General features: G+C 43.1%; 3 protein-coding genes across 5 annotated transcripts in view; all 3 read left to right on the top strand.

Annotated features, from left to right (window-relative positions):
* Positions 1-2,901, top strand: part of LOC311235627 (bridge-like lipid transfer protein family member 2) — a 72,125-nt gene extending 69,224 nt beyond the window's left edge. For all 3 annotated transcript variants that reach the window (XM_084323091.1, XM_084323090.1, XM_084323092.1), the window contains exon 40: positions 582-2,901. In XM_084323091.1, coding sequence (XP_084179217.1) covers positions 582-770 — 189 coding nt within the window. In that variant the 3' untranslated portion in view covers positions 771-2,901. The remainder of the gene's footprint in view (positions 1-581) is intronic.
* A 3,397-nt stretch (positions 2,902-6,298) lies between these two features.
* Positions 6,299-15,906, top strand: LOC311225514 (ribosomal protein S6 kinase-related protein-like; the record flags this gene model as incomplete). The annotated part of the gene is made up of 11 exons (XM_084310830.1): positions 6,299-6,493; positions 6,666-6,749; positions 6,851-6,919; positions 8,704-8,773; positions 11,691-11,798; positions 11,942-11,982; positions 12,115-12,142; positions 13,084-13,173; positions 13,290-13,378; positions 15,089-15,199; positions 15,607-15,906. 11 exons carry the CDS (start codon positions 6,299-6,301, stop codon positions 15,904-15,906), a joined length of 1,185 nt encoding a protein of 394 aa, XP_084166956.1.
* A 3,916-nt stretch (positions 15,907-19,822) lies between these two features.
* Positions 19,823-24,005, top strand: LOC311225505 (fructose-bisphosphate aldolase C-like; the record flags this gene model as incomplete). Its single annotated transcript, XM_084310816.1, has 8 exons — positions 19,823-19,938; positions 20,396-20,603; positions 22,017-22,071; positions 22,181-22,341; positions 22,759-22,842; positions 22,925-23,099; positions 23,297-23,496; positions 23,922-24,005. The coding sequence occupies 8 exons, from the start codon at positions 19,823-19,825 to the stop codon at positions 24,003-24,005; spliced, it is 1,083 nt and encodes a 360-aa protein (XP_084166942.1).
* Positions 24,006-24,395: the final 390 nt, after the last annotated feature.

The following is a 24,395-nucleotide window of genomic DNA, read 5'->3' as shown; positions in this document are numbered from 1 at the left end:
GGAACAAATTGTAAAGCGCTTTGGATAAAAGCTGCTTTATAAATGCAGACCATTTACCATTTATGAGTACAAGTGTAAGTCCAATTAAATTACATGACGTACCGTCTCCCAGTTCATTTCAGTCTATGTTCATCTGTCCGGCTGTGATATAAGTTAGCAAAGCATAGCGGTAACATACACAGCCGAGAAGCAGAGAGTTGAACGGGTCTCTCTCTCTCTCCACTAGGTGATAAAGGAGAAGCAGTGAGTTGAACGGGTCTCTCTCTCTCTCCACTAGGTGATAAAGGAGAAGCAGTGAGTTGAACGGGTCTCTCTCTCCACTAGGTGATAAAGGAGAAGCAGAGAGTTGAACGGGTCTCTCTCCTCTACACTAGGTGATAAAGGAGAAGCAGAGAGTTGAACGGGTCTCTCTCCTCTACACTAGGTGATAAAGGAGAAGCAGCCAGTTGAACGGGTCTCTCTCTCTCTCCACTAGGTGATAAAGGAGAAGCAGAGAGTTGAACGGGTCTCTCTCCTCTCCACTAGGTGATAAAGGAGAAGCAGCCAGTTGAACGGGTCTCTCTCTCTCTCCTCTGCACTAGGTGATAAAGGAGAAGCTGCGTCTGAAGCCTGCACTCATGGGCTCCGACTCCCGGGGGAAAGCGAGCGAAGGGAAGTCTGACAACAGCATGCAGCAGCAGGAGGAGGACGACAAGGCCAGGCTGCTCATCGGACTCACTACAGGGGACAAGACGTCCTCGAAGAAGAGCATCTTCCACCGGCGAAAGTAACATACATATACACACACATCTTAAAACTGGACTTGACCGTACACTATGGCAGCTACCACACTCCCTCGTTTAGGGCACTGGGGAGAGTAGAGACTGTTTTAGTGTCAGAATATCAGTCTATAGCCTGGTCTGGACACGCTCTTGTACGATGAACCTGAAGCGGCTGTCTGGTAACAGGGCGAACAGATCTAAACGGTGTGGACTCCCCTCCTCTTTATGCCTTACGTATGAGCCTGCTGATCTTAAAACCATGTCCTAGACCTCCTCCTTTTTCTTTTTTTATGAGACCAGACATTTCTCAGAATTTATATCATAATACCTGGGTAAGATTCCCCCATAGGGGAGTAAATTAAAACCGTTCCAGGATTATCAGTGTCATTTTGACCAAAACAAATACATATTTTTGTTTTTGTGCCATTAAAACCAGGTCTTTTTGCATTTCATATACAATCTTTAATTTTCAGAGAAAATAATTTAAAAGACCAATTCATGTTGCTTTGCGTTAACACATTGTCCGCCATGCGATTGTACCCATCCTTGGGCCCAGTCTGCCAGTGCTGTAACCCTATGGAGATGTTTACCTTCTTTGCAGGGCTATAACTTTTTAAATATTATAGCTATATCGACATTACTATGGCCCATTCAACATCGGGTATCTATCGTTCCGGATGTGGGAACGTTAAATTTGTTCATTCATACATTGTCGTGTTAATACCGTCGTGAATATAAGTATGTTTTTAAGGTTTTCTGCAGTAATTCTTATAACGCGAGTTATAGGCCCCGACGCATATGATAGATTATCGATTGGTGTTTCTTTCCTATACACACTATATTAAAAAATTCAAATGTATATGATCGGTATACATTATGCTTCATCATGCGTGAAGGAAAGAGGGGAGGGGGTTGTTTATAATTCCTTGATCGTCAGTAGCGTCTTTTTTTACTATGGGTTGATACGTTGATCAGATGGATTGCCGTGAAATGAATAAACAATCGGGCTGAAAATAACGTTGGATTTCTCTTACCGTTCGCCGATGAGACTGGAGGAAAAATATTCCAATTATTTGACGTCGATCTGCTAGATCCATTTCCCGTTTGTATGACGCAATAAACGCCGAAATCATATTGATTATTGCGTTTCGAAAGCGATCCCAATGCACTCAAGTGTGTATCTAGATCCACGATACAAGATATTACTGCCGGAGGAATTTCCTCGATGCACCGAGCGCCACTTCCGGTTTGGCTTGGAGTGTAACTCGCCCGACATCCACCAGGCGGCGGTTTGAGGCGTTGCAATATCAGACAGGGTCCAGCTGCAGCAGCGGAGGGAGGCTGGATGAATTATGAATGCCATGGCGAAAAAATGAAATATTGATCCCAAAACGAGTTTATTCGTTGTTGGCGCACAACGCATGGCGGGCAATAACGAGTATACACGTTTTTGGCGCACAATGTGTTAATAACCAGGTTAGCATTTCACTGTTTGTTTACTTCGTGTTTTTTGTTCCTACACATGTGAGAAATAGAGCTCACCTTTTCCTGCTGGCTCAGGGAACGCTGTTCATCATCGAACCTGTTTAAATCTGATCGATTGTATTTGAACTCTGTTCGATGCACCTTGAAGAACCACTTAAACTCTCTCCGATATGAGATTGAGAGTCGCCCTATTAATACCTTAAATCTATTCTAGCACTGTATGCTTCTTATCCCAAATTTAGCTGAGGACATACTGTAATGTTGTACACGCCTGTGTGATTGTCACTTTGACAGGAAAGCCTATTATTATTATTATTATTATTATTATTATTATTATAAAATGACCACACGCTAGCTTAGTTTCTACCTATACTGTATCTCTCAGCTGGCTGGAGTTATTGTACCTCTCACACATGCAATATATCAAGAACACGGCAAACGGAAATATATTAATGTGTAATAAATGATGGCACTTGTTCTGGTGGCATTGATAGTTATGGCAAAAAAGAATTCAGAATGATGCTGCCGCTAACAGCAGAGTGATGTTTTGTAATTTTAACACTAAAGCACTTTTGATGCAAAGTATTTTCTGATATTTTTGTAAGCGTGTTTTGTCTTTCTGTTTAATTACTGTCACTAAGTAATGTTGTCTCAGTCAGGGCTTCATGGGGTGGGGGGGGGGGAATTTAAATATTCCAATTAAATGTATAGCTCAGGTGGATTGAGTTATTTCACTGTTCTATCAGAATAGATTAACTTGCATATCTTTCAGTTTTCACTCTTATGATCCAACTATCTGATTATGATGGTGAGAGAATACAACGCATTTTCCAGTTCATTAAAAAAAAGCATGTTGATAAATTTCTGTGGAATGAATGGTTTGAAATGGAAAAGTGTTTTCATCTCTGTCAAAAACTGCTTATTATTGTTTATCCGTCAATAAAAGTATTTTGTCTCACGTGACTTCTTGTATGTGTGAATTATTCCGATGTTCTGAATTATTCTGATGTTCTCATAGGTGGACAGTTGTTTAGTTCAAGTTTTGTTTTATTTGTCATATATAAGGTACATGTACGTACATTACAGTGAATGAATTAATGAATGAATGAAAACTTTATTTAACAGATTGCAGAATGGGTACAATACAGTACGGCTCAATACACACAATTGTTAAGGGGATGCAGACCAGAGAAAGACGTTTGTCTTGTTTACATCAGGGTCCCCCATTTTCAATTCATAGTGACATTTATGACATACACAACATACATGACATGACATTTATGGCATAGGGACATACATGACATACAGCAGGTATATAGTACTGTTACATTTGTGACATATGATATGCAAATATACAGTACTGTTAGTGTTACCCATAGGTCCTGACAGAGTATACATATGATGGGGAGGAGACTGTACATTAGGAGGGGGTGGGTGGGTGGGAGAGAAATATACATACGGTTGGGAGAGAATATATACATACGGTGGGGAGGAGACTGTCTATTAGGAGGGGGTGGGGGGTTTGGACATTTACGGTGGCCAGTTTAGAATTGCAGCCTCCCGTAGGTGCTCTTTTAGAGTGGTTTTGGATGTGGGTATGGATTCACATTCCTTTACAGCTTTGGGTAGGGCGTTCCACATTGTTGTGGCATAATTGCAAAACGTGTTTAGTCCCTTGTTTGAGCCGAATCTGGGTTTAACATGATTTGTTGAGCTTCCTCTGGTGTCGTGGTATTCACTGACCTTTGGGAAGTATTTTGACATGTACATGGGTACCTTAGTCGTGTAGTGTATCTTGTAGACCAGGCCCATTGCAAGTTGCTGTACTCTGTGAAATGCTTGGGTCTGTATATGAGCCCCCTGAGATTGTGCTTCATACAGTAAAAAGAATAAAGGCCAAACACTGTACAAAATATACAAACGAAAGTACAAATGCAAACTAGGGAAGGGAGTGAGGGGGTGATTGATCATTCTGACAGTCCTAACTGGAGCGGAATCGAGCCCTCTACAGGCTGGGAGAATCTCATCCGTCCAAGAGGTTGTTCTTCTTCGTCTCCTCTCGGGATGATCTCACGCCCGATGGACCAGACCCGCCATCGAGAGAGTCGTAGTAATAATAATAATAATAACAACACGGCAGTGGTGACAGCAGGCTGGGAGCCGCGCGCTTCCGAACGAAGGGCGCATAAGGAATAATATCTCATCATTATGTGATATCCTGTACTTTATTCGAGTTATTCCAAGTAATGTGATGGGCAGCGATATTGGCAAAAGTAGCAAGGTGAGTGCAATGTTGTTCTGGTTAGACTTAGACGATGAACCACACTTTGAAGTTGTTAGTTTGCTTCCATCCATAACACTGACTCATATCGCCGACACCCCGATGGGGGATCCCCTTTGAATTCCCCATCTGAGGTTTCTCCCCCTTTTCCCCCTATTGCTAGGTTTTAGGGAGTTCCTTATCTTCATTGGGGAAAGTCTGGGGGTGTTGTAATATTGTGGATTCTTTAAAAAAAAATGCTCTATTATCTTACTTATTGATCTGTGAAGCCCAATGGCAATTCATTGTGATTTCGGGCTATACAATACAATTTATTTGATTTACACTCTTATAGTTCAATTCGCAATGGTGCAGAGGCCTGGTGTGGATGTGTTGCGCGCTTGTTGAGCAATTTCTGGATTTAATTCACTTACGTAATTAGAGCTTTATGTGACAATTACTCAAAAAATCAGCACATTGAAGACTTGTTATTGAGATTCGTCACGTGTTTTTAATGCACTGGCCGCACTGGCGGCTCGGTGGCGCCTCGGGGCCCCGCGGGGAGTTCGTATAAATAAACACACGAGGACAAGGGGATCTGAAGTGAACCCCTCTAGTTGCGCCTTGTTGTGGGCTGAGAACCGAACAAGAGACAAGACAGCTGAAGTCATCCCAAAACTGATTTACTGTGAATTTATGTTGACGACTTCCAGAATATATAGCTTAGACATGTTTGTGTCATATTCTTACTGTATCATGGGAGGCCATTTGCCAGAATGTTTGTTGTAAACGAGGCCTAATGTTTTTTTTTTTTTTTTTTTTTTATCAATTTTTTTTTTATCAAACAAACAACACAATCAATAATAACAACAATAATAATAATGACAAGACTATGAGAAATAATAAATACCTACAGATCAAAACTTAACTAAATATACAAAATAATACCAAATAAAAATAAAAACAACACAAAAGACATTAGACATTGGACATTTCCTCTCCCCCCCCCCCCCCCCCCCCCCCAAGACCGCCGGATCCCCCAGGATCAACACCCCACCTTCACTCCGCGGCTATATTGTGCCCTTGACCACAATTCAATACCTGCACTGCTTGTCCCACCCCAACCACACAAGCAGTCGAGATCTCCAAATAAATAACGTCCAGCAATGTCAGGGACCAGTTAATTACTGTGAGCTTCTCAGGTTCTTTCCATCTCATAGCGATACGCTTTTTGGCTGCTGTAACCCCTGCCAGAATAATTATTTTCTGTTGTATGGATGTTGGTAGTAAAGATATATCGTTTAGAAGTAATGTTGCTGCCGTGAGTGGAATCGATATATATTACAGATGCCCGAGAGTTTAGCTGCTATATATTTCCAAAAATGGGCTACTGGTGGGCAATCCCAGACTGTGCCGGTGGCTGTTAGAGAGCATAAAGTGCACCAGGAGTCGGCCACCAGTCCCATACCGAACAGTTTCCTAGGTGTGAGATACGATATGAATATAATTTAAATTAATTTGTTGGTGATTAGGGTTGCAGGAGGCTAATATAGCATTCGTCAAACTCAGGGTCTAACTCTGGGATATGTCACCTCGCCAGATCACATTCAGATTTTAAAGCTATTTGACTTGTGTTTTTCTTGGAATTTTTTCTTTTGACATTAGCTACTACAGTTTCTGAGGGACACGGCTGGTCATCACCCTGGTTCAAGGAATCGTAACTCATTACCTTTCCTGAATGTAGAGCGAGGTGGCAGTTGAGGAGCGAGGACGCTGGCATGGAATCTCCAACATGAGGATCTCCATCAGTGATAGACTTCGGCACCTCGGACCTTCGGGCCTGTTCACGCCCAGTCTCCCCGGTCCCGAGAACCCGCTCCCCCCGGAGCGCGAGAAGTCCGACACGGAGACGTCTCTACCAGGTTTCGTCTCTATCTTTCTGCCCGAGTTCCCACACCGTAAATTTCCCGGACAAGACCGTTTCCAGGTAGTCTGCCTGGCTGCCACTCTCCAGTACTTCGAGTTGTCACGTTGCATGGGATGACTTGACTGATTGGAATTCATATGCATACTTTGAATCACGAGATAAACCATTGGAAAACACAACAGTTGTTATTATTATTTATTTTATAATGACTTAAGTGTACTTCTACACTCAGGTCCTAGGCTTTATAGCAAAAGGGTCTTTTGGACCGATCTTGAAAGTGAGGGACAAGTTTAAGGACAATACCTTTGCTCTTAAGGTGAATCTTTGCATTTATCATAAAGCAATCCATCAATATTAACCATATTGGTCAGTAGTGTCCACTAGTGTTGTGTTTCACATAATCATCTATCTGCACAGGTCCTACCAAAGTCAGATATCTTGAAGCGTGGTGTCCTGGAACAATCCAAGGAGGAAGTCAGCATCCAGGTAACTCACTCACTCACTCACTCACTCACTCACTCACTCACTCACTCACTCACTCACTCACTCACTCACTCACTCACTCACTCACTCACTCACTCACTCACTCACTCACTCACTCACTCACTCACTCACTCACTCACTCACTCACTCACTCACTCACTCACTCACTCACTCACTCACTCACTCACTCACTCACTCACTCACTCACTCACTCACTCACTCACTCACTCACTCACTCACTCACTCACTCACTCACTCACTCACTCACTCACTCACTCACTCACTCACTCACTCACTCACTCACTCACTCACTCACTCACTCACTCACTCACTCACTCACTCACTCACTCACTCACTCACTCACTCACTCACTCACTCACTCACTCACTCACTCACTCACTCACTCACTCACTCACTCACTCACTCACTCACTCACTCACTCACTCACTCACTCACTCACTCACTCACACACACACACACACACACACACACACACACACACACACACACACACACACACACACACACACACACACACACACACACACACACACACACACACACACACACACACACACACACACACACACACACACACACACACACACACACACACACACAGTTCAGATTTTTGGAACCCTGGCCCCATTTCTTACTAATGGTGATGTTGATTGGAATAATTTCTCAGCACAATCCATGCTGTGCCTCAAGACAGTTAGCCACAAACCAATGCAAAGTCAATGGGGTCAAGCTCCCGTCTGTTCAAGCCGACTGAGGCTCACTGAAATCTACTTTCAGTGAGCTTCAGGCAGCTTGTACAAAAAAAACAGGACTATCCCTTTAATGTGTTAAATCTAGCATCTGTGTCTGGAAGGCTTCAGTTTTGGAGGGTCGCCAGCACATTTCTCAACTGTCTATTATCAGATTGTGAACCTTTTAACTCAATAACCTCCCAAACTGTTGAGCTATGCTTTTTCCAACACTTGCAGACATTGTAGGGCACACCCTGTCCTGATATCGCCCTGTGTCCTGATATCGCCCTGTGTCCTGATATCGCCCTGTGTCCTGATATCGCCCTGTGTCCTGATATCGCCCTGTGTCCTGATATCGCCCTGTGTCCTGATATCGCCCTGTGTCTTGATATCGCCCTGTGTCCTCTGATATCGCCCTCTGTCCTGATATCGCCCTGTGTCCTGATATCGCCCTGTGTCCTCTAATATCGCCCTGTGTCCTCTAATATCGCCCTGTGTCCTCTGATATTACCCTGTGTCCTGATATCGCCCTGTGTCTTGATATCGCCCTGTGTCCTCTGATATCGCCCTCTGTCCTGATATCGCCCTGTGTCCTGATATCGCCCTGTGTCCTGATATCACCCTGTGTCCTGATATCGCCCTGTGTCCTGATATCGCCCTGTGTCCTGATATCGCCCTGTGTCCTGATATCGCCCTGTGTCCTGATATCACCCTGTGTCCTGATATCGCCCTGTGTCCTGATATCACCCTGTGTCCTGATATCGCCCTGTGTCCTGATATCACCCTGTGTCCTGATATCGCCCTGTGTCCTGATATCGCCCTGTGTCCTGATATCGCCCTGTGTCCTGATATCGCCCTGTGTCCTCTGATATCGCCCTGTGTCCTGATATCGCCCTGTGTCCTCTGATATCGCCCTGTGTCCTGATATCGCCCTGTGTCCTCTGATATCGCCCTGTGTCCTCTGATATCGCCCTGTGTCCTCTGATATTGCCCTGTCCTCTAACTGAGATCTGTCTGTCCACTGTTGCATTGCAGCGGCAGCTCAAACACCCATTTGTCCACCAGCTGCAGGACTGCTGGCAGACACAGCGCCACCTCTTCATTAGTGAGTTACGAATGACGGCATAGTTGGATCCTTTCCCCCTTCAACTACCACTCCCTCCCCCTTTACGTTAACAAGCACTTTTCCCCATAGACATATACAAAGGCTATATACTGTAGATGACTCACCTGCGCTGCTGGCCAATGGAGACCGACCTTGCCACATGGCGGCCATCTTGCCACAGGCAGCACGCCCACTCATAACATGATTCAATGTCTATGGTGCATGTACTATTGAAATAACCATAGCTTGCTACATTTTCAACCGATTTTCAAATGGTTTGGTTTGTTATAAACGTCAGAGATGTAGTTATCATACTGCATACTTATAATGGTCTTTCATATGAAAATAATTTCAACATGTCCAAGCATCCTGAATCATAGCCACGTTAATAACGTTTGTAATAAACCAAACCGTTTGTAAATCGTTTGAAAATTTAGCAAGCCATGGTTATTTCAATAGCACCATAGACATTCATGTTATGAGTGGGCCTGTGACAAGATAGCCACCGGTGAACTACGCTGGAGACTCCACCTTGCATCATCTAGTTATATATATCTATGCTTTTCCCTCGTATGGCCCCAAAGCAACGCAATATTTTCAGACGTTATTCTAAGTTGCTGCATCCCTGAGTATGGTACTACACCTCACTGTTATAAATGGAGGTTTGCTGCCATCTAGTGGGATTACAGGGTATAGCTCTCATCCTTAGTGACGTGAAGTGATGTGCTCCTACTCCTCTTTATCCATGGCCCTGTTAAAAAACTCCACTCTTATATTAATGCTTCTTTAGTTACACGTTGAGATTCCCTAATAGATTAGATTCAAATGTATTGTCATTATACAGCACAAGTACAGTACAACGATAAGAAGTTTGGCATCCAATTTAGAGTGCAAATGTAGCAGTAAAGTGCAACAGAGCAATATACAATGTACAGGTGGTTAACCTGGGTACAAAATATATGTTATATCTATATAATAGATACTTATAGTAAATCGGTGCATTGATTGCGTCTAGCTGGAGTTTTTTTTTTAAACCTCAGTGATGTAGAGGAAGCCCAATTTGGTTTTGTGTCTTTATTTGATTTGTGTTTTATTCCTTACTTTGACAAAACTTTACTGAATGATTTATTTGCCTCCTATCCTCCTCTCTGCTCCCTCCCTTTGAAGATGTGTTTATTTGATTTGATTGATTTGGTTGGGTAAAAGTACAGACAGTACATCCCAGAGGATAACACATAAAAGCTACTTAAAGAATCGTCTGTGTTCCCAACATGGTCCTCATTGGTGGACAAAAGGAGAAGACAATACACACAAACATACAAAAAAAGTAAAACATATATATAAATACAAATAATATAATATAACTGATAGGGCATACAGACCCTCATCTGCACCTTTGATTACACTGGTGTTTACTACACAAGTGCAACGTGTGTATGTGTGTGTGTGTGTGTGTGTGTGTGTGTGTGAGTGTGTGTGTGTGTGTGTGTGTGTGTGTGTGTGTGTGTGACAGGTGTACGTATTGTATAGTTGTGTATTAAAAGACTGTGTGCTAGGATAGATTATTTGTAATACAAGTGAGTGTGTGTGAATGTGTGCGTGAATAAACCTTCCAAGCCTAGAGCCTATATGGAAAACTGGATTTCTTCCAGAGGTGTACCCCAACCTGACCAGTAAAAACATTTTGAGAGGGCGCTTCCTTGTTAGTCAGGAAGACTATTCCATAGTAATACACCTATATGTGCTGTATGTAACTACTAAGGCCTGATCCTGTACTATTAATTTCATTTCAAACCTTTATTTAGACTCGAAAGGCAACTGAGATTTCCCTCATTCACAGTCACGTCAATTTTACATAGAGTTAAGCAAAAAAGGCATATAAAATCACACAGCATATACAATCGTAACAATTAGGCAAGTAAGGCTAACAATTAATTAAAACATGTACAACTTAATTGACAAAGGTTGGAGATAAGTGGCGCAGTGGGAAAGGCGCTCGGCCACTAATGCAGGAGATGCTGGGTTTGAGCCCAGCTCTCGGCATTGCTACCAGCTTGGCTGGTCGTTCATACTAACACAATTGGCAGCGTTAGGGGTGGGAAGCTGGTCGGTGGGGATCCGACGTTGTGGACAGCGACTCCTACAGGTCGGTTGGTGCGCCTGCGCAGCAGAATCAGGAAGCAACAGGGGCAGCGTGAGCCTCGCACGCAGACCCTCGCTGCTGAGAGATCGCGCTGTGCAGGTGAAAAGATGCGACAGCTGCCTCCTTGTGTACCGGAGGGGACACGTGATGCAAGGCTTGGTCCACATTGCAGCCGGCCTGTGGGAGGCATGGTCTAACAACGTTCGAGACAGGGGAGGGTAGAATTGGACAATACGGAAATTGGGATGGGAGAAAAATAGAAAAATGGGAGAAAAAGTAGATAAAAAAAACAAAGAAAATAGATTAAGGTTTTAAACGGAGGGAGAGTCTCAAGCCTCAAGGACTGTTCATTCCATGAGCTAGAGGGGCATCATAGCAGATGTACCCTGTTCAGAGCAAACTCAAGGTACCTTAAGGACCAGCCAGTGACTAGAACGGGTTCCATAGGTACCAACATTCCATTCCAATAATAATGTAGTATAAGGAGGTAGCTTACCAATAAGGGCCTTAAAGATTTACAAATACCAGTGTGTGTTGCGCTTCTTCATCAGCGAGGACCAACTAACCTTCTCATAAAGGACATAGTGATGAGTGTTGTATATATCATTCATTAGTGATTAATCTGAGGTCAGAGTGATATACAGAATCCAAGGATTTAAGGGCTGAGGCAGCAGAATGCCTATAAATTATGTCACCATAGTAATACACCTATATGTATATAACTAAACCATAGTGAGGCCTGATCCTTGTACCCCTGTCTCTCTTCCTCTGTAGTGTGTGACTACTGCAGCGCAGGAGACCTGTACACATACTGGTTACTGAAAGGCCAGTTTGGAGAGGATGAGGTCCGGGTCTTTGCTGCAGAGCTGGGCAGTGCTTTGGGTCAGTGGTCCACAGGTTTACAGTGACTTCTACTTCTACTATAGTTTTGTATCGTCTTCACGTAGACGTCATAGTAATGTCTTCCTTGTTAACATGACACTGTGATCATGATGTCACTTGTTTTTATGTGTTGTTGTTTCTAGGATTCCTGCATGACTTTGGGATTGTGCATAGGGATGTAAAGGTAGGAATGTTGCTATAAATATGTAATTATTTATTCCTGAATGATAATTTTTTTTAATAAAAAACATACATAAATATATATACTACTATGTATATTTATTATTGAACAAATCTTTTATTGTTGATATTTCAGATGGAGAATGTCCTTCTGAGTGATCAAGGTAATGCTCACCTTAGTCTGTAATATATGGGCAGCACGATGGCGCAGTGCATGGTTAGCACTATTGCCTCACTTTGTGTGGGTTTCCTCCGGGTACTCTGGTTTCCTCCCACACCAGAAGACATGCATGTTAGGTTTCCTGCCATCGCCCTTGACCAAGGTACTGGCGTTACAGCTGGAGTTGGTCCCCGGGGCACCACACTATATGTGGCTGCCCACTGCTCCTAAAGAGTTAGGATGGGTCAAATGCAGAGAATGCATTTCCCCAAGGGGATTAATAAAGGTTCAACTTAACTTCTTGATGTCAGTAATCATATAAGATCATATATTCTTTTTTGTATCTACTTTTTCTCCCATTTTCTATTTTTCTCCCATCCCAATTTCGTATTGTCCAATTCTACCCTCCCCTGTCTCGAACGCTGTTAGGCCATGCCTTCCACAGGCCGGCTGCAATGTGGACCAAGCCTTGCATCACGTGTCCCCTCCGGTACACAAGGAGGCAGCTGTCACATCTTTTCACCTGCACAGTGCGATCTCTCAGCGGCGAGGGTCTGCGTGGGAGGGACACGCCGCCCCCGTTGCTTCCTGATTCTGCTGCGCAGGCGCACCAACCGACCTGTAGGAGTCGCTGTCCACAACGTCCGATCCCCACCCACCAGCTTCCCACCCCAATTGCCAATTGCGTTAGTATGAACGACCAGCCAAGCTGGTAGCAATGCCGAGAGCTGGGCTCGAACCCAGCATCTCCTGCATTAGTGGCGAGCGCCTTGCCCACTGTGCCACTTAGCCGCCCATTATATAAGATCATATCTTGTATACCGTCTTCTTGAGTACCTATCTGCCTCAATAGATTATGAACATCTTCATTTACTGCGTTTTTTTAACTATACTGCAATGCTGTAGTAACACACTGCTGTAATGCCATGTTCTGCTACGATGAAGGTCATCTTCGTTTGGCTGACTTTGGACTCTCTCATCGCCTTGCACGTGGTGGAAGAGCGTTTACAATATGTGGGACCATCCAGTACATGGGTGAGATGTCTCTTGATTCTGACAAATGAAACAGATGGTGGCGGTGGATGTTTGAACTTTTCACAGTGATGTCCACAAGCCCATTAAGCACCCTCCTGTTTGTTTTGTGTGTACAGCCCCTGAGGTCCTAAGTGGGGGACCGTACAACCACGCAGCAGACTGGTGGTCGCTTGGTGTTCTGTTGTTCTCCTTGGTAACAGGAATGGTGAGGTCACTTAGTGAAGGATCATCTGTGTTTGTGCACGTGCTGTTCAGTTTGTTTCCTCGAGCCTGAAACATCAGCAACCTTGGTACCTGTACCAATTCCTGGGATTCTGTAGCGGTACTGGTACTTACTGTAACTCTCTCTCTGTAGCCTAATAACATAAACTAAATATTTCAGTTGTAAAAAATAAGTCCAAACTTCTCAATTTCAACATTTAGTTTTTTTTTTTTTTTTTTTTTATATCTTTTTCCCCCTCCTTTTTCCTCCGATTTTCTCCCATCCCAATGTTAGTCGTTATGCCAATTCCCAATCCCCTTCCTGGTCGCTGCGCACTTACCCCCCACAGTCGGTCTGGGAGAGTGGAGGCTATCACGTGCTTCCTCCGACACACGTCTAGCCAATCAACCGCTTCTTTTCACCTGGCAGCGCGGACTCTCACTGAGAGGGTGTAACGTGTGGAAGGATCACACTACCCCCCTTAGATCCTATCCGTGCTGAGCAGGCGCCCCCACCGAACTGTAGGAGTCGCTGTTTACAACGACCCGGACCCACCCCGCCAGCTTTCCCACCCTCTAATACTGCCAATTGTATTAGTGTGAACGGCCAGCCAAGCTGGTGACACGCCGGGAGCATCTCCGGCGTTGGTGACGAAAGCAATCTCCGCTACGCCACCTGACCGCCCTCAACATTTAGTTATTTATTGTTGTAACACACCGCACAAAATAAATATTTTTAAATGTTTAATATCAACATTATCTGGCCATCCTCAGTAAATATTATCAAACTCCTCTGACCTTGTCTGGTCTTTCCAAAAAACAAGAGATGGGATAGTAATATATATATATTTGTTGAAAAGGCTCCCTCTTGCCTAGTATTGATTGATTGATGTCTTTATTGATGCAATAAAACAAGGATTGTGCAATACAATACAAAGAATATTGATCAAAAGGATAAAAACACAATAAAGCCCTAGAGCTTGTTTCCATTGTGGTCCTTTAAAGTGAAGTGAATGTACGTGTGCATATGTGAGTGTACACTTAACCCCTAATTGCTCCCGATGTGCAGGTTGGCACCTTGCATGGTTGCCTCTGCCATCGGTGTGTGAATGTACACAGTAAATTTCGCAGAGTAAATTTTACTCAAACTGATGTATGAGTGAATGGGTCAAATGTGAGGAACAAATTGTAAAGCGCTTTGGATATAAGCGCTATATAAATGCAGCCATTTACCTTTTACCATTCTATATATTATATATCTATTGTTATTGTAAGCAACCTGGTGGAGCACTGGAGAAACCTGGTGGAGCATACACACACACACACACACATGCGCGCACACACACACACACACACATGTGCATAAGCACAGACACGCACACACATGAGCATATGCCCAGACACACACACACACACACACACACACACACACACACACACACACACACGCACAGACGGACACTCCACACTGCACTTTACACAGACTGCATCCACACTATATACAATTTTGTATCATGTTGATACAGTATTATAGTTTTTAATGCTATTCATGCTGCTTATTTTTCTTTTTTTGTTGTTGCTTGTTTTGTTTTGTTGTATTGCCATTGCTGCTGTGAGGTTAAGGAACCACAAAGGAAACACAACGATTTTAACTCACCTGTGCTGTGTTCAGACAACGTGACAATGAAGTTCTATTCTATTCTTGTGTCTGTAGTTTCCAGTGCATCCGGAGCCAGACCACTGTGACATGTTGAAGAAGGTCATGGAGTTCCCTTACTCCATGCCCACGACCTTCAGCCCTCCACTGACCCTACTGCTCACTGAGGTCACTCTTTGATATGTAATTGTCTCTCAAATAGAAACCATAATCCTTGTGGAAATTAACAATGTCTTAGTGGTTTTTATTTCTGTTTTGTATTGTCTACAGACACTGTTTATTTTTCTCGTATTTCTATATTCCGATTGACACATTTTATTGCCTATATTTATTTCTTCAATTACCATGCCCATACCTGTACCTCCCCTTCCTCCTCCCCCCTCCCCCGTGCTACTATGACACCCGAATTTCCCCATTGGGATCAATAAAGGAATATCTTCTCTGCTCCTCCTCTCCTCTCCCCATTGGGATCAGTAAAGGAATATTTTCTCTCCTCCTCTCCTCTCCTCTCCTCTCCTCTCCTCTCCTCTCCTCTCCTCTCCTCTCCTCTCCTCTCCTCTCCTCTCTCACCGCAGCTCCTATGCAAGAATCCAGCAAACCGCCTCCGTAACCTGGAGCGCTTCGAGGGGCAGGCGTTCTTCCGTGGCACTTACTTCGACTCTCAGATGCTCCAAAAGACCCCTGTGGACGTTATCCTGGAGCTCAGGGACCACCCCGACCGGGCAGCCAAAGCCATGAGGGGCCTTTCAGTCGACTGCTTCCATGACTTTGACTGTGACAAGATCCTCAATTCTCCTACCAGCCCCACTGACCTGTCTCCCACCTTGACTAACATTGACGTGAGGCAAGCTACAGAACAGTGTAAACCCCTGTAAAGCACGAGCATAAGTGACGTGTTCTCGCCCCTAGATACTGAAATAACAGGCCTGCTGCCTTTTGGAGCCACATGGATGAATATGTATTTGATACAAATGTGACCTCATGAGTTGTATTTTCTTTTTGTTTGTATATTAAATCTGCTTCTTTGTCAATTCTGAGCCTTGTTACCCTGCACCATATCGCTGTAGGAGAGTGGCTTATTTGAATCATTTCACACTTATTGTATTTGCACTTTCATTACACTCCATTTGCAATGGATCATAATGTTTTTAATTATTTAATATCAGAATATAAAAATTATCTTGATCTTTCTGGTAATCTTGAAGATGGTTTTACACTTATTAGCTCATGGAAATTAAGTGGCTGTCTTATTTGGGTTTCTCTTAATCTGAGTAATAGCGTACTGTATCTGTGTTATTGTAAATGAGATATGAACAGCTACAATCGGTAGGCCTATCCCAAATTATAATGGTATATTGGTGTGCATGTTAATTCACTCATTGAGTCCTTCATGTATATGTAATGCACGGTCTGAGATTATTTGAGATTTTTGTATGTTTTAGAATGCTGATTTAAACATATAATGAAAACAATAAAATTTTATTTTTTTATGAATTTCATAGATGTCATGGGACTATACTGAATGGCGGTTATAACAACTTTTCAGTTTTCATTGGGGATATACTTAGAGGAATCTTCCAAAAACCTTCACTGTTGCAATGAGGGAAAAAGGGTTTTGCTCCAGATATAAGTCGCTGTCATTCCAAGTCTTGTGGCTGTACAAATACAGTATGGACATACGGATATCCAATCACAAAAGATTAACCGTATTGTCGATTCAATTATTTTAAACGTGCAGTTAATCTCCGATCGAGTTTGACAGCTGGCCAACTTCCTGCCGCGATATGACCCATTTCAGAAGAGCACTGAGGACCCCATTGAGAACGACCTTAATAGGACAGAAAATTGAGGACCAGATAAAGCAGCATCATTAAATGTTTTTAATTGGGTAACAGAAAAAGAAAGAAAAAGACCTACTGCCCCAGAGGACCGGAGGTCCAATATAATTGGTGTACTTCTTCCAAGTGTCTCCTGAATGGGAGTGTGGAGATGCCTCCTCATTCTCCTCCTCCTCCCCAGTGACACATGACATTTGAATTCCCCTCCAGGCCCGCGTCCTAGACAAGTCCACTTACTGTATGGCTCTGATACAGGCGGGCAGTCCAGTGACCCATATCCGCTTTCGAAAGCACACTGACCCACAATATGGTGGGTGGAGGACGGACTCCCCTGGAAAGAGCACAAGCTATACTGAGCATAACCAAATAATAACATTACATAATAGGATAGTGTGCATGCTGTCGCAGGGACATACCTCTCTGTGGAGATATAGAACGACATGTTTAGTCTCTTTATTTTGCATATGGGTCGATGAGAAACAAGTTAATTGCGGTTTACTTATCATTCATATTGTGATGTAACTGATATTTTGTATTATGACCTATATTTCATTGTCTTTCTATTACCCTGCCTGTACCTCCCCATACCCTGTGCTGCTATGACACTTGAATATCCCCAAGGGGATCAATAATTTTGTGTAATTTTGCCTTTTGCCATTATGTACAATGGGTTTTAATAAATACATGTATATATTTGTATAATTGATTTTGTTTGCTCTCAGTCAAAGGACGTTTTAATCACAGTATACTGTGTGTGCAGAATTATACTCATGATGCATAATTAATTATACAGAGTACATGTGGAAAAACTCAAATTGGATTTAACAGACTTTGATTTAGTAATTTGGGCCAATCAATTTACATTTATTGAAACCTGTAAACCTGCAAAGCCATAGAGAGCATATTGCTCTGAGACTCAAATGCGCCTGTGGGTTTTAAGGCCAAGACCAAATTATCAAGAGAATTACAACTTTGCCCCTTGGCATATTTCAACTAATTAGAATGGAAATAGCGCCTCAGTATATAGCTTGAAGCTTAAATGAGGTTGTCTGAGGTGTCCAGCTCTACAGGTATACTAGAAATGAGCAGCCAGTTGGTCTCATTTTAATCCGCACGCTACATTTTAAAGCAATACATTTTAATGTAGTTTTGACTGTAAAATGTGTTAAGTGAAATGTGGCTGTATCAGCATAAAAAACCCACATTGGCTAGAATTCATACATATAGGCGTATTATCACTATAGAATATAAGTGAACACAAACAACTCTCCTATAGCCAAAGATTTGAGCGCTAAAAACTCAAACTTGTGATGTGATGATCAGGTATAAAGTTTGGAGCCACTCGTGGGCGGCTACGTGGCGTAGTGGGCAAGGCGCTCGCCATGAAATGCTGGAGACACTGGGCTCGTCAGTTCGAGCCCAGCGCTCCACATTTGCTTTCAGTTTAGCTGGTCGTCCGTACTAATACACATTGGCCGTATTAGGGGGTGGGAAACTGATGGGTGGGGATCAGGCGTTGTGGACAGCGACTCCTACAGGTCGGTTGGTGCGCCTGCGCAGTAGAATCAGGAAGTGTCAGGGGCAGCGTGAGCCTCCCACGCGTTACTCCTCGCCACTGAGAGATCGAGCTGCGCAGGTGAAAAGATGCGACTGCTGTTACCTCAAGTACCGGAGGGGACTTGTGCTATGTATGACTTAGTCCACATTGCAGCCAGCTTGTGGGAGGCAAGAAACAGCATCCGTGACAGGGGAGGGTTGAATTGGATGATACGAAATTGGGATGGGAGAAAATATAGAAAATGGGAGAACAAGTGGATCCAAAAAAAATAAAGTTTGGAGCCATAGAGAATTAATTGGGAAAAGATCACCCAGGGCAATGTTCTGCGTTTAATGGCTACATTTTCTGTTTCAGGATTGAGAACACTGCTTTAGAACAAACCTAATTTACAGTAGGTATAAAAACTCCCTTTGTGGGTCAATGGAGAATAGCAGACTTAATGAGTCAATTACGTTTGTAAATGAGTTTGGTTCTTTCTTCTCTGGTTGCTGGCTTTGGGAGAGAGTATAGGCTATAGCTCATGTTCACAGATATCGATTGAACTTTCCCGGGCAATGGAAATATCATATTTTTTTTTATTCTTAATTTTGCGTGGTGTTCCCCTTTTAAATGACAAAATATAGTTGCTTTCATACGTCTGAATCATCCATTATAAACGTCCCTAACCAATTTAGGGCAAACGTCGCTCTAATTTGATATTCACCTACATTTAAATGTAGGTGTAAGCCCCGCCTGAGGGGGCTGGTCCACGACATGTGACATAGTTAAATAGCATACAAACTAGTGGTGACAGAGAGCTTCTGTCAGTGTTCATCATCTCGGTGGACAGGAGAGGTTTGAGAACACATTCTGTCTGGTAAGATCTTTAATGCTTATTCGTTCCTTTGTGTAGGCTTACTGGCACCATTAATGATAATTATCAACAATGTAAAGCTATATCATTGTTGGAAAATATGTTGTTTCAAGCTATTTAGGCAACAATGGCTGTTATTGGTCTGGAATTCTGAAGTGACATATTTCAGCAAATGTCTGTGAACATCAGCACTGAGGTCAATTTAAAGACCTTTCATCCATATACATTATTATCACTTATAATAGTACCTATTTGTTTTTACAGTGGGATAGAATAAAATAAGTAGTTATGGTTAATTTATGGTAGGGCTTGTGGAAATGTTTAGGGGGATGTTGTTTTAGTTTACCATAATCCCTGAATTCGGTCCACTAATACACATGTTGAGAGTGTGGTAGAGTTATTATGTTAATTTTTAATAATTTGTACAACGATATACAACTAAAGATAAAACTATAATGCATTCATTCAATCACTGACCACAGGCTAATATAATGATGATTGATTGATCACCCAGGTAAGAAGTTCTAAGAACGTCTGTCAAGATGGCACACCAGTTCCCGGCACTCTCTGCGGGGCAGAAGAAGGACCTACATGACATTACCCTGCGCATAGTTGCCCCAGGGAAGGGCATCCTGGCTGCTGATGAGTCTGTGGGTCTGTAAGGGGTTTTAGTACCTTGCTTTTTTACTAAAATCATGATAATGGCATTGGCATATTGTTATCATGTGAATTAATACCTCCTCCCCTAACTCCATTTCCCTTGTGCTCCTAGTCCTGCTCCTAGAGTGTTTATAGAGGTCCATGACCCTATGGAGCCATGAAACCCATTACATCAATATACGAATTAATGGTTCTTAATTCCTGGAAGTAAAGTTTTGCAGGAAGTTTAGATTTTTTTGTGGGGGAGATCTGAGGTGTTCATGCGACAGCAGCAGCCAGATCTTTAGTATAGTATAATAATCGAAATGCTGCACCGACAGGATTGTGTTCGGGTCCGAGTGTATAGGCCTACATGACAAAATATGAGTTTTTAATGACAACGTCCAAAGATATGGACGATTTCTATATATAATAAACGTGAACACGTCTCGCATGCATTGCTCCGGAACAGGCAGCATGGCTAAGCGGCTGGCCCAGGTGGGCGTGGAGAACACCGAGGAGAACCGGCGCCAGTACCGGCAGATTCTCTTCAGCGCCGATGAGCGCGTGAACAGCTGCATCGGCGGCGTCATCTTCTTCCACGAGACGCTGTACCAGCACTCCGATGACGGGACCTCCTTCAGCAAGATGATCCGGGACCGGGGCATCCTGGTCGGCATCAAGGTGTGTGAGTTTAGTGCACTGTGTGCAGGTTTGGGGTTCGATCATTCACCTGGCTTCAGTTCAACTCATTCATAAAGTGGATTTCCTTTTCGAATTCATAGGCCTCGCTGAAAAACATTTTGCGCGGAATTGGTCTCTCGGGAAAGTATAGAGCGGTCGTCTGGTAATCGGAAGGTTCCCGGTTCGATTCCGGCTCCTCACGTGTCGAAGTGTCCTCATTCAACCGCGGCGCTAACTGCTCCCGATAACACCACAGTTGACACTTTGCACCGTCGGTGTGTGAGTGAATGGGTGAATGGAATGGTGTAAAGCGTTGTAAAGCGCTTTGGATAAAAGTGTTATATAAATGCAATTTATTTGCAATCCATTTACCATTTACCATTATTGTCCAACCCACTGAAGAGGCGAACGAGAATGAATGTTCTGTTTACATTCTAAATTGATTGAATTGACCCCAAATTAAGTTAAATTATTACCAAGTTAATTTTCACATGCTGTGGGATGTTGAAGTATATGCTCAGTTTTTATGACTACTGCGATAACTACTTCATCACTACAAATGTTTAGTATATAGGATTCTAATATTAACTTGATTCTGGCGTAAGATTGTGAGTGACTAACATGTCTCTTTTTAACCCTTTCACTGCCACACTACCAAACGGTTAACCCTTTCACTGCGACAATTCACAGAAGGTTAACCCTTTCACTGCCACACAACAGCCGGTTAACCCTTTCACTGCCACACGACAGAAGGTTCAAGTTCAAGTTCAAGTTCTTTAATAGTTGTCATACAGAAGTACAGAATACTTTCATACAAAATGCTTCTTACTGTTACGCTCCAGAGACTGTGCTAGACAAGATAGTATCAAATAACATAATAACATAATATAGCATGAATTTAGAAGAAGAAAATGAGGTCACAGTGTTCGGTATAGACATATGTACAATGTTCTGAGTTACCATATAATATACAATACACAATACTATGCAGTGTACTAATGTACAGTACTATCTAGTGCAAAGCAGAAATGGGATGAGGTACAATTTTAGGTACAATTTACAGTAAGGTGTACGAGTTGTAGTGCAATCCTTCATCCATAAATATAAAGTGTGGGGAGTGGGTGCTACAGTGTGTTTGTTTAAAGTGGGTGTGTGCTATAAAGTGTGTGGAGTGGGTGCTACAGTGTGTTTGTTTAAAGTGAGTGTGTGCGTGTGGATGTGTGTGCTATGTGCGTTTGGTGGTTGTTGTTGTGTAGTGTTCATTCATTGTTCGTTTAGCAGCCTGATGGCCTGGGGATAGAAGCTACGGTTAACCCGGCAACCCTCGGTTGTGTGATAGTAAAGGGTTAACCTTCTGTCGTGTGGCAGTGAAAGGGTTAAGCTGAGCTGTCCCTATACTCCTTTATTCCTCAGGTCGACAAGGGTGTGGTCCCTCTGGCGGGAACCTGTGGAGAAAGCACCACACAGGGTGGGGCAGAAACCTCCTTGATTCTCCTCAGTATCTAGTACATTGTGTCATTCATGGAAGTCTGCAGCCGCCGAACACTTCGTGATAGATTGGTTTTGGATTTTCATAGGTCTGGACGGTCTGTCAGAGCGCTGCGCTCAGTACAAAAAGGATGGGGCGGCCTTTGCCAAGTGGCGCTGTGTTCTCAAGATCAGTGAAACCAACCCATCTAAACTGGCCATTCAGGAAAACGCCAATGTCCTGGCGCGCTACTCAAGCATCTGCCAACAGGTTACCGTATATTGTATTATTATTAGGGATGCTCGATATTGGCTTTTTTACCGATACCGATATTGTCCAACTCTTAATTTCCGATACCGATATCAACCGATACCGATATATGCAGGGTTTCCCCCCCCCCAAAAAATGGAATAATTTAACATTACATATCTCTTGTTGTGGAATTAACACAACATTATGCATACTTTTGACAATAAATAAAATCAGAATTTGTTCTTACTTGCTTGCCTGGGTAAATAAAGGTTATAGAAATGTAATTTTTTTTTTTGAAAACCGATACCGATATTTTCCGATATCACATTTTAATGCCGTTATCGGCCGATAATATCGGACATCCCTAATTATTATTCACACGTGTGATGTATGGATACACCGGATTCATTGTGTTGATCGTTCTCTGCCATGCAGCATGGGATTGTGCCCATCATAGAGCCAGAGATTTTACCCGACGGAGATCATGATCTGAAGCGTTGCCAGTACGTCACTGAGAAGGTGGGTCTCTCTTTCAGTCGAGTGAGCAGGTGTTCATTGTGACACGGTATCCCTGTAACTAACCCCACGTTGTGGCCTGCAGGTCCTGGCTGCGGTGTACCAGGCCATGTCTGACCACCATGTGTACCTGGAGGGCACTCTGCTGAAACCCAACATGGTCATCCCCGGACACAGCTGCTCCACTAAATACAGCCCGGAGGAAGTTGCCATGGCAACTGTTACTGCCTTGCGCCGCACCGTTCCCCCTGCAGTCACAGGTGAGCTTAGATTATTCTCAGGTCTAAGTCAAACGGTATACAGACAGAAATCTGTGGGGGGGGGGGGGGGGATTATGAAAAAAAAGATGTTCAAGCATTTTGTATAAAAGTATTCTGTACTTCTGTATGACAACTAATAAAGAAACTTGAAACTTGAACTTTTGTTTGTTTTTGTTTTGTTTGTTTTGCTCCTATAGGGGTGGCATTTCTCTCCGGTGGGCAGAGCGAAGAGGAGGCCTCAGTCCACCTGAACGCCATCAACAACTGCCCTCTGGTCAAGCCCTGGGTCCTGACGTTCTCCTACGGCAGAGCCCTGCAAGCCTCCGCACTCCGAACCTGGCGGGGCCACAAAGAGAACACGGGCGCTGCCACTGAGCAGTTCATCAAGAGAGCTGAGGCACGTCCACGTCTTGTGTGATGTGAAGAAATCAGATTCAGATTATTTTATTGTCACAGCTTTTTTAAATGTACACATACATTCAGAAAGATGTGAGATGCTTGTTTTTCCCGGCTCCTCTCAACTGTAGTAGATTTGTAAACATAGTACACAATGTATATCTATATACAAACTATAACTATAAACTAAATAAACTATAAACCAAAACTATAAACAAAACATAATACACAACGTATATTCTATCTATACAAACTACACAATACAAGGTATATGTATATATATATATATACATTAGCAGCAGTGTGTGCGTGTAATAATAAGTGTGCTTGTTGTGTGGTGTGTAAGTCACTTCCGTGTGTATGCTCATGTGATAATTCAGCGTCTCGGATTTTTGTTTGTTCCTCATTCCCTTTTTCTGTCTCTAGGTGAATGGTCTCGCTTGTCAGGGGAAGTACACTGAGGGCGGCGCCAGGGGCGAGCACGTCTATGGACCCGGCCATGCATACTGAGCAGCATCACGACACCCACAGCGTCTGCCCACCAAATATCATTGTCTACTTACCACTACCATAGTTGAGGCCTATTATAGAAGAGCTATAGCAGTAGGCACCGGAGTCGATACTCGTCGCTTCAAAATAACTCGTAGCTCACAACTGCTTGACTGCTCATCAACACTCTTGATGAGAAGAGGTCGATTAAAATCAAACAATATGTGACGGTGTATTTTGTGGCCTTGATGTACTAGGACAATCAGAAGATTGTTTTTCGGATTTTTTCTTTCTAAGCATGTATGACAGTAGTAGGTCAGCCTTTAATATTGGTCCATGTTCTTATGACAAGTGTCAAAGTTACAGTTACTCAACATAGTAATTAAGCCTACTGTTTAATGTTGAGAAATG

This window comes from Notolepis coatsorum (genome assembly GCF_963971535.1).
Source record: "Notolepis coatsorum genome assembly, chromosome: 1".
Lineage (NCBI taxonomy): Eukaryota > Metazoa > Chordata > Actinopteri > Aulopiformes > Paralepididae > Notolepis > Notolepis coatsorum.
Note: the sequence above shows the minus strand (reverse complement) of the source record. Positions and strands in the feature narration are given on the sequence as shown.